Genomic DNA, 17865 nt, shown 5'->3' with positions numbered 1-17865 from the left:
AAAGCAGTGGTTTTCAATCTTTTTTGTGGCCAAGGCACACCAATGGGCTCAGCGAAATCTCAAGGCACCCCTATATTCATGGTGAAAATAGCTGATCTACAAGCTCAAAATGCATGGCATCGTGACACATGAGCTTGTAGATCTGCTATTTTTGTTATTCTTGTGTGGGGCTAGAGATAAATAAATAAAAATGTATAATTACATGCCCAAAATAGGGACGCCAGGTTGAAAGTGGTTAAAATATATATATTTTATATATAGTTGCCTCTTATTTTTTTTCTTATTTACCAAGAATTATCATGGTAAAAAAAAAAATCATACATTTTTGTATAGTAGTAATAATGTGTGATTGTCACAAAATCCCAAGGCACAACTGGACTTGTCTCACGACACACCATTGTGCATCGACACACCATTGTGCATCGGCACACAGTTTGGGAACCACTGGTTTAAAGTGTAGTTTAAAGATTGTAGTTTAGTATTTAAAAGGCTTCCACCAGGCTGGAACAATGCCACAAATCATAAACGCGGCATCCAATCTGCCCTAAATTTTAATTTAATTTTAATAAAATCTAAACAATACAGAGCCAAAAATGCTACAAATGTCACTGTTTGTTGGCCAAGTGTACATTTCCCATCAAATTACTGTAGGCAAAAATGCTCTTGTGAATCATATGAATGTCAAAACCCTGTTTGACACATGACAAAACGTTTTCATCAGAATGGGGGACGAAAACGCCTATGGTGTGTATGTGTGTAATGTGTACACGTGCACATACGTGCATGAACATGTGGTTCATTTAAGGGTCTCAGTTTGGTGGCTTGAAAATATGGTCAGATTAGGTTTTAGTCCCATTTGCTAAAAAGCTGTGGTTTCTAAGTCTCTTTCAGCCTTTCAAGTTCTCTGACTAATAGCCTACATACACTTCTAAAACATTTCTAGATGTGACACAGTAAATATCTCCAACGTAACGCAACAATTTGTGTTGCTACAATAACCATGCAGTTGTTTTGCATCATACTGACAACAGTAGGCCTCTCCCAGTGTTCAGGAGCCACTGTGTCTACTGCCGTTTATTTTCTTGAGTAGCCGACTGACTGGATGTCTTATTGTGTTTGTTCTGTAAGCTACTAGCTGTTGTTTTGTGGGCCCAAATCTGAAAACGGCACATCAATCACACAACAAAGAAAACAGGTCCCTACTGTGTTCACTCTCCCTCCCCTTGTAAACCCTCCAACCATCACACAATCACAGTGTTTATTCAAAACTGATTCAAGCAGTTTTGTTTATTTTAACTTTAATTCCAGCGATGAACTTCATTTCCAAGTTATTCTAACGCGGTAGGGGTAAATGATTAATGTTTTAAAATGTGTGGTTCGGTTTCAATGTGTTGCCTCAGATCTCTGCGCATGTCTGAGGCATAAATGGTTTCATGAAAGAAGACCAAAAAGCAGAGGGATTCGCCAGCAATATTGGAACCACCTGCTTGGTGTGTATGTTACAAATTACTGGCTCTAATTCTACGGATTGCGCTGGTGATCAGGGGATTGGCCGGCTGATCCTTATCTCCCGGCCTCCAGCCTGGCCCCTGGCTCTCGCTCACATTATGTTTGATGTTCAGGGGCCCTTTTCCTCCTCGTTCATTTCAAAATAAAGTTTTAGTGTCACAGAACCGTAAACGTGAACGCACATTCTCTTCTCTCTGGCATTCTGGGTGTTGGTTGATAAACAGTCTGGAATCATAAACAAGGGCACAAAAACGGTAAGTAAGGTTCCTACTAGGGCAGTGGTTTCTCAATCTTTTACATTTGAAGGACCCCATAACTCTAAGAGTATACAAATGGAACCAAATCCATTTGGGACCACCTCAAGGAACCCTGATGGTCCCTGGACCCCAATTTGACAACCACTGTGCTAAGGGGACATAGTTGAGGGGCACGCCGGTCGAGGCTTCGGTGGAGACTTGTTTACCTTGGAATGGCACTAAAACAGGATGTACTGTAGAGAAATCCCACTATTGGCCCTCCACAAACATCCTACGCGACATTGAATGCTTGCCCTCAGTTGTAACCAAGGTTTTTTTTTATTTAAAGGTGATGATGATATGCGGCCATGAAAAGATGTTGGTTGCTCCCAACAACATTGTCCTTTGAGGTATCTGCCCTTTATTTGATGCGAGAGAGAATTAATTCCAAAATGAAATATTGTAAATTCACAAAACAGATTACTTAAAGCATTTTTTTTCTTTTTAATAATGAACTGCACTTTCCAATACATTGATATTATTAACAGGTCCCTTTGGATATGAAATATTTTATTAAGAGTGAGAAGTACTAGGCAGACTTTAATATGCGCTTTAATCATTTATCTTCAAAACATACTCTTCCCAGTAGACACTTTCTGTTTTAGCAATCTTGTAGACTCTTACCTTGGGGGGCACGGCTCAGGATTGCAGATGCGAATCATATGTGGTGGCCTGCTGGAGGGCTCACACATCGAGTCTTCCACCTCCTCTGCTTTCTGCCTATTCACACACCTCACGACTGCAGTCTGTTTCCCTGGGTTGAAGAGAGGGGTACACATAGCGTTAGAGGCAAAAGGATATATAAAAAGAACAGAAAGGTAGATTTCACCCTGTTCCGATTCAGTTTACATATGAAGGATCTCACCCGTGGCGCATGTGGCTGAGCAGACAGTGAAGCCCCTGTAGTCCCATTGGTGGAGCTCTTCTCCCTGCATGAGGGGGCCCCCAGGCTCCTGGAGGCCAGGACCAACACCACCACCACAAGGCCCCCCATTGCAAGGTCTCTCCAGCTGGGGCCTGTCCTCTCCACACTCTTCCTCTGGAAGGTCCACCTCGGTCTGGGTGAAGGATAGCAGCACCTTGCACTTCACCTCACGAGTTTGTCTGCCAGGCCCGCAAGTGGTACTGCAGGGTGACCAGGTCCCTGGTATAAACCTGAACACATTGGTGGTAAAAGTACAAAATCTATTATATATATACTTCTGAGGCAAAAAATTAAAAGTATCAAGGATAAAAATCCAATGTTCCCTATTAAACGATACGTTGCTGGTGGTCCATTTTACTGGCTCTTAAAAGTACGTTCATAATCACAAGGGCTGAAAATGATATGGACTATACAAAGGTTTCGCTGAGACATACTGTAATGCTACCGACTGTCCATGTTGTATTTTTTACCCTCCATGTTTTCAGAATCCATCCCTAGTCCTGAGACTCCCCAAACCCACCCCACCTCGAGTTTCTTGAAACAACTTGGCATCTCCCTCACAGCTCACCCCCTCCCATATGTTTCCCACTGTGGCACATCCAGTGCGAGATGGAGCTAAGTTTGTCCCTTTGGCTGTCATGGTGTGCTCTGCTGTGTGCTTGTGAAGGGAAGGGGGAGAGCTGGCTTGACAAACGTCATAATTCCCTCGGTCGTTGCTGTGTAGAGGACGAATGGGGCCTTAAAGGCAAGGCTAAGTTAATTTGCAAATGTGTTTGATGAATGTGGTTTAGAGTGGAGCTAAAGTTTTAACGTTAACAATGACAAAACTGGAATGGAAATACCCGGGGAAAGTAAATGTACCATCAAAACCAAACTTGCGTCCAGCACTTCATTTAAAACATAAACACATTTTCTTTTATTCCAGCCTGACCGAATACAGAAGATTATGTGGCCCTGACTCAATAATAAAGGCGTTTCCTTTATATTTGTCTCTATTCCATTATGTGCGCTGACCTATCCAAAGTCACGCCTGGAGAGAACATGCGAGGCATGGCTAAATCCTACTGAGAGACTCGATGCACTCTTAACAATAAAGATAGGATTAAATGCAGCAATATTTCTGAATAACTTTCAGCTGCTCCAAGTAATGAAATCCTACTCAGGAAAGAGCACCAGAGATAGTGTCTGAGAAGAGGCTGTTATTGCAACCCTTGATGAGAGTGTAAATGTGTAGGCGAGTTTCTCAGCCTCTCTCCCTGTCCCCTAAGGAGCACAGCTGTGGCTGGTGGCAGGTAAGCCCACGTTGAAGCTCAGCCGCCTTCTGGATCACAAGGGATCCACACAAGGATACATTACCAAGGCCTCTGCTGGCTCTAAAATGACCGTAAGACTTTTTTACAAAGTAATAAATGCATCCACACCTCTGAAGAAATGTCATAGGGAGATTGATACAGATGTGACTCAAGCTCTATAGCTTGTATTCTACAATGTGCAAAATGTAAACGATTTATTTGAAGGATTCATTCAAATTGAACATCTAGTTAAATTACGTCATGGTGGAATAGAAAAGGACAGAAGCAGACAGAGGGAAGGGGGTAAACATAAAATCACTGCGAGCCAAATGCGGTGCACACACTACATTTTCAATTACGAGCGTGAAAATCAATCACATTTTCCATGTCACACGTCTCTGTTTTAAAGTTAAAATTCATTATTAAAATGACTTATGACAAAAGCAATGAGTCTGCAAAAGTATGTACGTTTGTCAAAAGAAAAACCCAGTGCGTCTCTTCCAAGCCAAACCCACACAGTAAAATCCTCAGTGTTCATGTATCCATTTGTAACTCTCAAAGTGGAAATTTTTAACCAATTGGACCCTCATTTGTACACTCTCAGAGTTAGTTTAACACTGAAGATTTGACTGTGCAGGAAGGCGGCTTAGACGCTGCCCAAATACTGAACACACATCCCAGGTCAGTGTCCTGCCATGTAAACACTTCCCCTGCTTAGGAGATTACATTTTATGAGCCCCGTTAATGCTCCAAACTGACATTGTGTCATGTTTACACTAATGTGTCCAATTAAGCCTGATCATGATGTCAGAATCCCCCAATGCAGAGCCGTGATTGGGTGTTAACAGACTTAGATGAGGGGATGATGGAGACGAAGGGAATGTAGGAATGGGGGATGAAGGAAGGGAAGGGAGGGGAGGGGAGGGGAGGGGAGGGGAGGGGAGGGGTGCGGTGGCCGGGGGAATCAAAGTGTTAGAGCGTTAGATTGTCAATTGTCAGGCGTCATTCTAGAAGTGTGTGTGTGTGTGTGTGTGTGTGTGTGTGTGTGTGTGTGTGTGTGTGTGTGTGTGGGGGGGGGGGGTGAGTGTGTGCGTGCGTGCATGCATGTGTGCGTGTGTGTCTGCCTATGTGTGTGTGTGTACATCCCCGCACACATGTTCTCGCTCATCTGTACATGGTCCCTGTACTGCATGCTGGCTTCGTTGCCTGCGTGTGGTGAGGATTTGCGAGAGCCTGCTGTGTGTGAGGTGTCTGTGCAAAGTGTTTGAGGTGTGTGTGAGCTCTGTGAGCTGACAGATCCCAGGGAGGCTATCAGTGTTGGCCAGGCTCAAAGCAGCAGGCAATACTCACGTGCTTATCATCGGTAACGGAAGCAGAGGAAATGGAGCAGGACGGATTCACGGACCCCTGGATAAGGTCTGTGTGTGTGTGTGTGTGTGTGTGTGTGCGTGTGTGTGTGTGTGTGTGTGTGTGTGTGTGTGTGTGTGTGTGTGTGTGTGTGTGTGTGTGTGCGCGCGAGCGCGCATGCATGCACGTTTGCATGCACAACAGTGACAGGTGGGGGTAATCGAGGTTGTCTGCCCTAATAACCTTGACTCAGCATTGATAAGAATGTCTGAGTGTGTGTGTGGGTGTGTGTGTGTTATCATGACCACGATATGAAGCTGTGCTTCAAACATGAGATCCAGACACATACACACACACAAACACAAGTTATCAGTCCTGTGAGAGCATCAAATGCCTTTGATGTGGGACAGATTGCCAAGCTCCAAATAAACAGTCCACCTCCTACAGTTGTCCTCAGAATAGAACAGCATGAGTACGCTGCAGGGAGGACAGGCCCCTCGCTGATGCGTGGGTTAACCATCATACACAATATTAGACCAGTGGTTCTCAACCTGTGGCCCGGGGCCCAGAGATTTGAATGATAATATAACATTAATATCAAAAAATATTATGCAAAAAAAAAAGAAGTAATTTTTTAATTACATTTTTTACCTTGAAAAGTGAGTTTTCATTGTGATACTGCTGTTGGTTCCATTCATCTAAGCCGGAACTGAGCGAATGATAATTGAGCGAATGATAATTGAGCGAATGATAATTGAGCGAATGATAATTAAAATGCTGTGTTAAGTGGTCAGATGGGTGGGCCGCAAACGGTTTGGAGATTTTCAAGTGTGCCCTAATCCAGAAAAGGTTGAGAACCACTGTATTAGACAATATATCAGGAGAAAACACAACAAACTCATACCAAACCGAGTACTCAGGTACTTTAAAAAATACTTAAAAATTCAAAAGTACAAATGACAAAGTACATTTTAATTTAGATATCAATGCATTGCTGTACAAAAATTTTGATCAAATATCAATAATAGTGAAAATAGCAGATCTACGATATCTTAAAATGAAGCATCGCGTCATACTGTACACGCCTCAGCTGTCAGTCTGCTGATTTCTTTCAATGAGCCCCTCTTTTATACACACCAATCACACCTCGTTCCCTCAAGAAGGCGGTCCATTTAACCCATAGAGTTATAATATATTATCTAGAGGGCGGACTGCCCCGCCCCCAGCTATTCATTTCAATGAAAGTTGCTCAGTGGCGTTTGAAGCACCCGGAGGTCTGCCGGAAGTATAATATTGGTTCCATTGGGTCTATGCAATATTGGGTCAATTAGGCGTGGCCATAGAGTTATGAGCAGGCGCACAAACGGTGGATGCACGCGCAGTAGCATTTTAAATGCAGAAGTATTGCATTCTCAGATTGACCACCGGGCGACGGCCGCTTCACTGTTGATTTAAATACGGCTCCCTCCTACACTGGATCTCTGCTTTTCAATTGCTGCCACACACTGCTGCTGCTGGCAAAGCACGCCTCCACCACCCCCGCCTCCACCTTATAGTTCAGAGTCTTGCATGACTCAAACATTTAAACTGAATGTTAAACAGAAATTCATGTGTGCATGGCTCTAAAATAACCTGAAATTCAATGTTTGCATGGCTCTAAAGTTAAACTGAATGAAATGTTCTATGGCTTTAATATTAAACTATAATTCAAGTTTACAGGACTTAAATTAATCAGATTAAATGTCTTGCTATGTTAGCATGCTGCTAAACAAAATTTAGGGAACATCTTAAGAGCGAAGCCATTAACGCCAAGTTTAACTGTAACAACATGAAACCTAGCATCCCTATTCTGGGGGCGAACATTAGCCGAAAATAACTGACACATCGTGTTAGCTTGTAGATGGCTATTTCCAAAGTAGACATTTGGTGTTGAGGTAATAAAAAAAAAGGAGTGGACCTAGTATAGAGCTCTGGGGGACCCCGGTCAACTAAGCACTGTATATAGGTTTTAAGTGGTTTAACTCTCAGAGATAACACATTATTCTACTGTGTACACTCACTCACTCTTTGTGCATGTTGTTCAACAAGGCTGTTGAACAACAAAGAGTATCCTGCTTATCTCTCTCCTTCCCTCTCCATCACACTATAACACACAAACGTGCACTCATGTAGTGAACTCTTCCTATCTCCCCCTACATACTTGTCTTTCATGAGTGCACCAAGCACCAAGCTGCTGCCTGCTTTGTGGCTGTACAAGGACAAGGGGGCCTGTGTGTGGCGGTCTGTTATTGTTGGGCGCTAGTATTTCAGATGGAGGACGAGATAGAGTCTAATATTAAACGTCTCTGACCGTTAAGTGTGTTAGATAAACACTGATGCAAGTGAATAAGAGGCCAGGGCTGCCATAGTCAGGAGACCAATCTGTGGATCTGAATGACCGTGATTCAGATTAGCGGCTTTAGATACGCTCTTGTGTGTGTGTGTGTGTGTGTGTGTGTGTGTGTGTGTGTGTGTGTGTGTGTGTGTGTGTGTGTGTGTGTGTGTGTGTGTGTGTGTGTGTGTGTGTGTGTGTGTGTGTGTGTGTGTGTGTGTGTGTGTGTGTGTGTGTGTGTGTGTGTGTGTGTGTGTGTGTGTGTGTGTGTGTGTGTGTGTGTGTGTGTGTGTGTGTGTCCTCACGTGGGGTCCTCTGTGGCGGTACGGTGTTCCTCCAGCTCCTGGGCTTGTTTTAACCAGGGCACCTTGGCCTCAACGGGTGCTGACTCTGGAACGGGGACAGAAATACACACACAGGTCACCTCAGTCACACTCAAGAGGCCAGGACTGATCTGTGTTCAGTAATCATACAGCAACTCCCACAGCTTTTGCCATCCTGACAACGGCTGTTTTAATTATGAATGAACACAATGTTACGTTGAAATAGGTGTGATACTGTAATAATAATAAATAGACCAACAGGCTTCTAGACAACCCTAGTGATAATTTGACGTATTTTATCTATTCTTCTCGCAACAGAATGGTGTGAAATTGAGTTGTGAAATTATAGCACTATGTCTAAATCTGCCATCTTTTTTTCTGCTCCATTCCGTCTCTGTGTGTGCGTGTGCATGCTAAAAACTACCGCGCTTACTGAAAAAATATGGCATTTCTTCAAAGCATGCCCACAGGCGCGACCTTGAAATGTTCTTAATATGGTAATAAACTTCCCTCAACTTTTAACGATGTCTCTCCCATCATTTTTCATTCTAAAATGTTGGTTTACGGTTCTCCTGTTGCAGTTTTGTTCAAATAAATCTCAATAAAGCAGAATACAAGATCGGCAAATGCAAGATAAACATACTCTACATAATGCAGGTGGTTCAACAAGTGTTGATACAAAATGCAAGCCTCCATAATCCCCAAGATCAGATTTAATAACAGTTTCCACCAGGCTAGTGTACCATCAGTTGAAGGCCTGAACACCACCTGTCACCAGGTTTTTCCTAATGTTTGTTCCCCTATGCGGAATACTTTTCTTTGTGGATGTACCATGATTTTTACCTGTGAAGTTTTGCCTTACCAGACTCCTTCCTATGCGGACCTGCCGTTGGCGTTGCTACTTTTTGCACCATTGTGTCTAACCTCATGTACATACCTGCTGCTATGTGGACGTACCGATGGGTTGCCACTTTTTGCACCGTATACTGTATGTCTAACCTCATGTATACCAGCTGCTTGTGTATATTATGTAGATATCTTAGATTTTTCTTTTGACATGTTTCATTTCTCTTTTTCTCTTTGCTCTCCCTCTCTCTGCCCCCCCTTTTTATTACCTGAAAACTACAGTAGAATGATGGAGCTTACACCTGTAAACCTGTGATGTGACAATAAAACTGATTCTGATTCAGATATCAGACCCCAGAGGCGGATTTGTGCCGAGAGCTGCCAGTAGAGGCTACATCCAATGCATAATATGTCAACAAAACATCCAAGCGTTAACGCCCTTATTAAATAATCCAGCCTTTAGGATTATACAAATTGTTAACCTGACAAGGTTGAACAGCGAAACATTGTTTCAAGTCTTCGAAACAAGTAAAGTATGTTAAAAGATATAATCCTGATGTGCGCTGGATTATAACTAATTTCTTTACATCAATCCTATATTAAAATTGGCTAATGGGAGGGCGGGCCAGCCAGCAGGCATAGCCACGTCACTCTGACTCAGACATAACCATAAATAAACACGATACGCCCATATATAGGCAGGACCACGAACACATAACTCTGACTCAGATATAACCATAAACAACCCCGATATGCCCATATACAGGCAGGACCACAGCCACGTCCCTCTGACTCAGACATACTGTAACCATAAACAAGCCTGAAAAAATAAGAACAAAAAAGAAGAGAAAAAACTGTTACCATTGTTCTGCCAAAAGGTTATTTTTGTATTCATGATATCCAATAGACCTTGACTTTAATAGGATTGCCTTTGCTCTCTCCGTTCCTATTGTCACCTGCATTCCAAAGTTTCCATTCCAATGTGTGTTTAATATTTATATATAACAAATAACAAATATTTGGGTATCCATGCTCGAGGAGTGTATAGCCCAACACCGACAGCATTACCCTTCATAAATCTGTCTGTCAACTAAATATTTATTCAGCAGGCCATTAACTGAAACCAAGAGCTTATTATCACAGCTAGTGGTGGCTCAGCGACAGCACAGTAGATTTGAGAGTAGACGGGGCAGTGTGGTTGTGTGTGTTTATGTGTGTGTAAATAGGGATGTGAGTGTGCACTTGTGAAGTATCTTGGTTTGGCTCAAGCTCTGTTATGGCAGAAAGCGGCATCCGGAATATATGGCATGCAAAAAAATATGAGCTTTTGGGGGAGAGAAATATAAGCTTTTAAAGAACCCAGCAGTTTAACGAGTGGGGATGCTCATTCGCGGTGGAAGATGGATCATAAATCAAACCCTTTTGATGGAAGATGATGTAAATGAGCCCAGTCGGGTTTTTTATGATGACACCGGATGACCGAGGGCATTAAGGACAACACACTGGGACCATATCTCACCCGCTGAACTTCACTGCTACCTACAGAACCCCACAGAGTCACAACTATAGCAGATTTTCAGCCTGGATTCACATACAGTACAGTACACAGTCAAATTTGGGGTGTTCATTTAATGCTCAAAATGTAAAAATGGACCCGTAAGGGTATGCACAATATACAGTACACATACTGTACACACGCACGCACGCAGACACGGACGCAAGCACACATGCAAGCACACATATACACACTCACACACATTGGTGGTATTACTATACTTGTGAGGACATAACATAATTTTTACAACGTCATTTTTAACCCTAACCCTAAAACCTTGAGTTATACTTTAAAATAGCAGATCTACAATCTCACAAGTTTATAGATTATTGATGAGAACCCCACACACACACACACACACACACACACACACACACACACACACACACACACACACACACACACACACACACACACACACGGCTGAGTTTCATAAGTACAGTACATGTCCTACCTCGGGGCTTGTGGCATGCAACGGGGACCAGGCAGTCTTCTTTAATATGTGGTTTGAGTGTAGCCTTGCAGCCTCCAGTGTGTTGGCCACGGTGGTCGATACACAGCACAACACGATACCGCAGACCACGGCCACAGGTCACAGTGCACTGGAACACACACACACACACACTCACACACACACACACACACACACACACACACACACACACACACACACACACACACACACACACACACACACACACACACACACACACACACACACACACACACACACACACAAACATTACAAACAACAGACAGAGAAACATACTGTAACTGTACATTATAAACTATTGAAGTGTCACAAAACTGAGCTGGATTTCTATTTGCCACCTGGCTACATCGTTACAATGTTGCAGTCGCTTTGCTTGTTTGAAGCAGGCAGCACTTACAGCTAGAGGAGAGCAGTGGTGTAAAGTAACTAAGTACATTTAAAATTTGTTTTTAAATTGTACTTAACTCATTGACTGCCAGAGTTAAAACCTCGTTCATAGCAGCCCTTGCCAGCGATTTTCGTGTTTTTTTGTTTCGTTATTTTGTTATTTAATTCACATATAGAAAGTCTAGCTTGACACTTGAATCGTTTTGATCGTTCCACCACTAGAGAGCAGCACATACCAAGCTTGATCGGCTCGCTGACACACTCGCCCCCTCCCAGACCCACTCACACAGTGAAACACATGAACCGGAAGTGAAATGTCTCAGATTCTGTTATCGGCGAAAATTACTTTGTGATACACAACGGGGATGACTGTTCGTCACCCAGACCATAGATTATAGGAGGGGAGGTCTCCGATCGTTTTTCATAGCGTGTGAAAAACCGTTTGTTTCCCTATTATGGTCGAAAATGACTGGGGGGAAAAATGTAAAACCGAAAACGGAACCCAAGTCATGGAACCGGATGCAGTGGTGGTTGAAGTAAGTGGAACCTGAAACTTAGCCTGATTCATAACAGAATAGCGTGATCAGAGCATAAAGATCAATAAAGACCATAGATCGCATTAACGCGATCCTGGCGGCCAAGCGCGCTATTTATTAGATCGCGTTAATGCGATAATGGCGGCCAATGAGTTAAGTACAGTTTTGAGGTACTTTTACTTTACTGGAGTACTTCCAATTGTCTATAATTTTACTTCTACTCCAATACATCTCAGAGGCAAATATTGTACTTTTACTCCACTACAATTATTGGAAAACGTACTAGTTACTTTGCAGTTATAAATTATTATGTTATAAACATATATTAACCACTTTAGCCCTATTTATACCTAGGCCATTTGAAAATAGCCGATCTACAAGCTCACAACGCGTCGCATCGCAATGCTATTTTCAAACATTTTTGTACTTTTACTTTTGGTACTTTAAGTACATTTTGATACCAATACTTTTGTACTTTTACTCAAGTAATTTTTTTATTCCGGACTTTTACTTTTAACAGAGTACTTCTACATTGCAGTATTGATACTTTTACTTAAGTAAAACATTTGAGTACTTTTTCCACCACTGGAGGAGAGCATCAATGTCATAATATTTCAGGCCAAATAAAACATAATTGTAGGCACGTTTCCCTTTGTGTCCCCCCCCCACTACATGGTTACAATCTGGTGCAGTTGAGTAGTTGTAATTGTAATTTTCTCTACCTGGAACACATCTGTGTCACTTCGGATTTCATTGGCTATTCAAAAATAGCAGATATACAAGCTCATAGCGCGGCACCGAGTGCCGCGCTATGAGCTTATAGATCTGCTATTTTTGAAAAAAAATAAAAAAAAAATTTCAAAAAACTGTTAGGATTTAGAAAACATTTTAGGAATCGGACTCAAGCCTTAATGGGTTAACTCACCTGAGACCATTCCATGGCCACCCACTGAGGACAAGCGAAAGTGTTACACATCCGTCGTGTGTCCGGGCGCGGAGAGTGCGTGCACTTCCACTCCTCCACCTGAGACAACTGTCCGTGCGTGTCCTCCTCCACGCACGCCACGCTGCGCTCCTGCCAGCCGCCGCTCTCACCACAGGACACCGAGCACTCGGGCCATGGACCCTGCTCCCAGCTGAAGGTACACGTTCAGTATGTCTGACTGAGGAGTGACATCTCGACAACTCACAAGCCACACTCATCAAATGTGTATCAAGTCAATTATATTGAATTAGGGCTGGGACAATATATCAATAATATTGATATCTTGATACGAGACTTGTTGAGAAGTGTTGCCTTTTCCCGGTTTTATTTACTTGAGCCCTATTTTATCGACAAGCAGATCTACAAGCTCGCAGTGTGCTTTTTTATCCTCACAAAATATAGATTTTTGAGGTATTTGAAAGTTATTTTATTTCGTCCATATCGCCCAGCCCTACACTGAACAACATGAAGTAAAATGTGTGCAAGGATTTTGAATAGATGTGTACACCGCACATGCTTTTCTCATTATAAACATTTCAAGCATCACACAAGGTACAAAGTAGTGGAGACGAGGCAAGTGGACATGCACATGTGTAATAATTATAGACATGGTTGTCACTATATAATACTGAACAGAACACAGAGGGTATTAAAACGTAAATGCAATATTTAGCAGATTCGTCCAGGGTTATTTGGCTTGTCAATGGAGATTAAAGTGAATAGCTCCCACTGGGGAGCTTGCACCTATTGACTTGTGAACATCAGTTAGCTTTCTCTTGGCATTGATTCCAGACACAGTAGATTGAATGCAATCTGGGTGTGCAGCTCCGTGCTAATGGACTTGACAGGTTATATTCATTGTTACATCCTTATGACTGAAATTGGGGCAGCCAGCCACTGCAGCATGTCACAAGCAAATCGCACCCGGTCAGAACCCTGTGCCAGGGGCTGAGGTCAGAGTCTGAGAACAGAACTGAACAGCTTGCTATATCCACAGAATGGACCCAGTGATCGGGGTGAAGTTGGGAGAGAGCTCTCCAGAAATCCTATGCAAATCTGTCCCAAATTGGTGCTCTCCGACTCCATGTCACGCTGATGCATGGATGAAGTCAGACTAAACTAGCGGGAGGCCTACAGTATGTTGAGTGATGGGTAATGGCCGGGTCTGGAAGACATTTAGCGGGGTACAGCTTTGTGTGGTTGTATGAAGAGCGAGCGGTTGTATGTTTCACTCACCGAGGCAGGGGCTGGAAGTGGTCGTATGGCATCACTTCTTTGAATCCATCACTGGGAGGGACAGCGTCACACAAACGGAGAGATGGACTTAGTATTCACATCAGGCACTAACATTTAGTATTACGACTTCTCAGAAGATGGACTGCTGATGTGACGGCAGTACTGCGTTTCACATCATAATGAATTATAGCAAGGGGGGACTGTCAACAGCGTTCGATTTTAAAAGAAAAAGGTGAGGGGGGGGGGACATTTTCTTAAATAGAGATATTATCAAACAAATATCAAACAGACAGTCACATTTCCCAAAAGGAAATGTATGTATATAATTCAGTCTGGCCAGAAACAGGGGAAAAAAACATATCCCCAATGGCAATAAATATTAATGACCAAAGGAGGATATCAAAAGCAGCCGGAAGCCCTATCTGACCTGAGCCCAGAACAATCCTATCCAATCTTGAACGAAGCCAAACGGAAAAGAGGTTTTTAGGGGTTTTGGTTTGAGTCCAAACCAAACTAAAGCCTAAATTTGCTAAATGGTTATCAGCAAAAAAAGAAGAAAAAGAAAAAGAAAAATCAACAACAAAGAAAAAAGTCTGGGTCATGAACGCTGAATACATTCAGTGATAAATGCGATCCAAGCCCACCAAGCTCAGTTCTGGCCTGTGAATGTCAGACTCCAAACTGCAACTCTCTGATGGTCCATACCTCTCTGGGCAGGGATCCATGTTACATTCCTTGAGTTTGGGTGTGGGTTTGGTGTTCTCTGGGAAGCTGTTGCAGTGATGCTCAGGCAGGCTCTGGTTGGAACGGATGTCCGTGCATTCGGCAGAGTTCAGCTGGTAGCCTGGCCAGATGACGGACAGATTGTTCAAACACTGTTAGGCTGAGTGTTGAACATGCCAAAGGCAATGGATCAACAGCAAAGTAATTACTCTAGCTGGTTCAGCATACAAATAAATAAATAAGCCACTGACTGAGCATTTGGTTCAGAGAATGGAGTTAGTGTTTTATACTGTAACAATCTCACCTCCTCCACAGGTGACAGAGCAGGGGAAGAAGTCAGTCTCCCTCCACTGGTACCTGATGGGCTGGTAGAAGAGGAACTGGAAAACGGTCTCTCTAGGACCTTCATACTTCACCTGGAGGACACAAGAAGAGAAGAGAAGAGAAGAGAAGAGAAGAGAAGAGAAGAGAAGAGAAGAGAAGAGAAGAGAAGAGAAGAGAAGAGAAGAGAAGAGAAGAGAAGAGAAGAGAAGAGAAGAGAAGAGAAGAGAAGAGAAGAGAAGAGTGGTTCAGTTTTCTCTCTGTTGTTGATTCAGCTAATTTGAATTAAAAAAGATCAAGTAAGGTTGGTTGCTGAGCAACAACTAACATAGGTTCATGTACAAGTCTTGTCCTACAATAACCTCAACACACGTAACTAAGCGCCAAAGCTACCCCATAAGCAAGTGTATTTCAACTCCCCAACCATTGTGGCAATGCAATGTTTGGGCTATTTTAGGGTGCTTTCTAGCTTTTTGATCTCCATACGTCGACAAGCCGTATTTGAAATGCATCATGACAGCGGAGCCTTATTGAAATGCATCCAGTGTATGCACTTAGAATCACTGCTAGATAGCTGTGAAGCTGCAGCCCACAGACAGAATGGATGGTGGGAGATGCTACTCTGGTAGCAAACTAGAGTGATCCTTTCCTGACAAACCCAGCACACAATCAAGGATTTGAACCACGCTCCTTCAGTACTCCTAGCATCTCAGTGCTTAATTGAATGACTGACTATAATACTTAACTAGGAAAGGGAACATAACATATAACGTATCATTTTCTAAACTAAACTTGCCTCATGTGCATAATGTAGACTAACTGCACTTGATGCATAATCCAAGCCATCCAAATCCCCCAGGGTACTGTATACTAATTATATGATCTCACTGGTTCCATGTGAAAGACAGCATGTAGACACAGTGCTCCATTTCTGCATGTACTGTATGAGGTGGTTATAGTGGTGAAGTCATTGCACAATTGCTATATCTTGGCTCTGCTGACTCTGTAAAGGACCAATCGTGCTCATCTTTATTGTATCGTTGCCACATATGACAACAATGCAGTCGATACAAATAGGTTTAAAGTTGATTAGTTTTAACAGGCCTCTGCATCAACAATACCAATGCCTCCAGGCTGTTTGATTCAGACCAACTACCAAATGAAATCTCACTGTATTGCTAAACATTGCTCAAGCACGTCTTATTATTCTTTTCTGTTGTGTAAATACAGTGATTAAGGTACATCAGGCCAGGCGCCAAATGGCTGCAGACTTGGTTTGGTTACACGTCTTGTGTCTCTCCCTCTACTGCCTCACCTTGATGTTGTAATCGGCACTGAGAGGTCCATGTGTCCTCAGGGTCTGCCTGTCTGTTCCTCTCTGGAAGTCCAGGGATGTGTTCCCTATCACATAGGAGCCTGTAGTCGCTAGACTGGTCTCTTCCCGTTTCCCCTGAAAAGAGACCGCCTCAATGACTGGGGAAGGAGAGAGAGAGAGAGAGAGAGAGAGAGAGAGAGAGAGAGAGAGAGAGAGAGAGAGAGAGAGAGAGAGAGAGAGAGAGAGAGAGAGAGAGAGAGAGAGAGAGAGAGAGAGAGAGAGAGAGAGAGAGAGAGAGAGAGAGAGAGAGAGAGAGAGAGAGAGAGAGAGAGAGAGAGAGAGGACAGGACAGAGAGAGGACAGATAGAGACAGACAGAGAGGTAAAGTTAGAACATGAGGTGATGGACAGAGACAGACACAAAGGACCAAGAGAGAACGGGGAGAGAAAAAGAGAGAGGGAAGAGAAAGCAAAAGAGAATCAAGAGAGCAATAGAGATGAAAAAGACAGATGGAGACATCGATTCTAAGTATTTTAAGTACACAGTAAAACATCTTAGTGTATAAATTGACCCAAAAGGAGTTGGACTTGTAAGGGCTGTGTACAGGAAAGTTAATAGCAAAGATATGTGGGAGAGAAGATTGCAAGGCTGCTGATGACACCAGTTGATGTCTGTGTTACAGTAAGCCTCTGTGACAAAATGACTGGGCTGGCGTATGGGAAAATAAACATGGGACAGTAGAGTTATCCTTCATGCTCGGGGATAATCATGTTCAGATGGATGAACTGTTTCAGCCATTGTTCATGTCACATTTCTTCATACAGATGATTTTTCTCTCACTAAGGCAGTTCTTTTTTATATTATCATTAGCCACGGTAGTACTAGCTAGTTTATCAAAATGACACATACAGTATCTTCAACGAATACTTCTATTATTAGCAATGTAATTCCCACCCTCAAAGGTTTCATAACATGAAATAATTACTACTGGCAAAAAGATGATTAAGCTTTCATTAATATTTAACTAATTAGTAATTAGCAAGGCTGTAAATTAGCATTTGTTTTTTTTCCTTTTCTATCTCTACAGTGCCACATCTGCTGTGCCACTATCCTGTGGTCCGGGTCTGCATTTATATTGTGCCTTTTTCCAAAGCACTTTACAATGTTTGCACGCACATGTCAGGAGCAGTTAGTGGTTTAATGTCTTGCTCAAGGATGCATCGGTATTAGTGCTGCACGATTCTTGCTCAAATGTGAATCACGATTTTCCTCCATAAGAATTGAGATCACGATTCTCACACGATTCTCTTGTAAATATAATAATATAATGTAAAAAAAATATATATATATATATATATTGAAAAAAAAAATCGCCATAATTTAAAATCGAGATTGCATAGGTGTC

General features: G+C 42.6%; 1 protein-coding gene across 1 annotated transcript in view; it reads right to left on the bottom strand.

Moving 5' to 3' along the window:
* adamtsl3 (ADAMTS-like 3) overlaps positions 1-17865 on the bottom strand; it is a 163618-nt gene that overhangs the window by 37905 nt on the left and 107848 nt on the right. Inside the window, exons 9-17 of the mRNA XM_080436224.1 lie at positions 16461-16618; positions 15129-15240; positions 14807-14945; positions 14102-14152; positions 12806-13016; positions 10919-11066; positions 8046-8130; positions 2671-2960; positions 2430-2559 (exon numbers count right to left, since the gene is read on the bottom strand). Coding sequence (XP_080292350.1) covers positions 2430-2559; positions 2671-2960; positions 8046-8130; positions 10919-11066; positions 12806-13016; positions 14102-14152; positions 14807-14945; positions 15129-15240; positions 16461-16618 — 1324 coding nt within the window. The remainder of the gene's footprint in view (positions 1-2429; positions 2560-2670; positions 2961-8045; positions 8131-10918; positions 11067-12805; positions 13017-14101; positions 14153-14806; positions 14946-15128; positions 15241-16460; positions 16619-17865) is intronic.

This window comes from Gymnoscopelus braueri (genome assembly GCF_963280865.1).
Source record: "Gymnoscopelus braueri genome assembly, chromosome: 1".
NCBI lineage: Eukaryota > Metazoa > Chordata > Actinopteri > Myctophiformes > Myctophidae > Gymnoscopelus > Gymnoscopelus braueri.
This window is presented reverse-complemented; position numbering and strand designations above follow the sequence as displayed.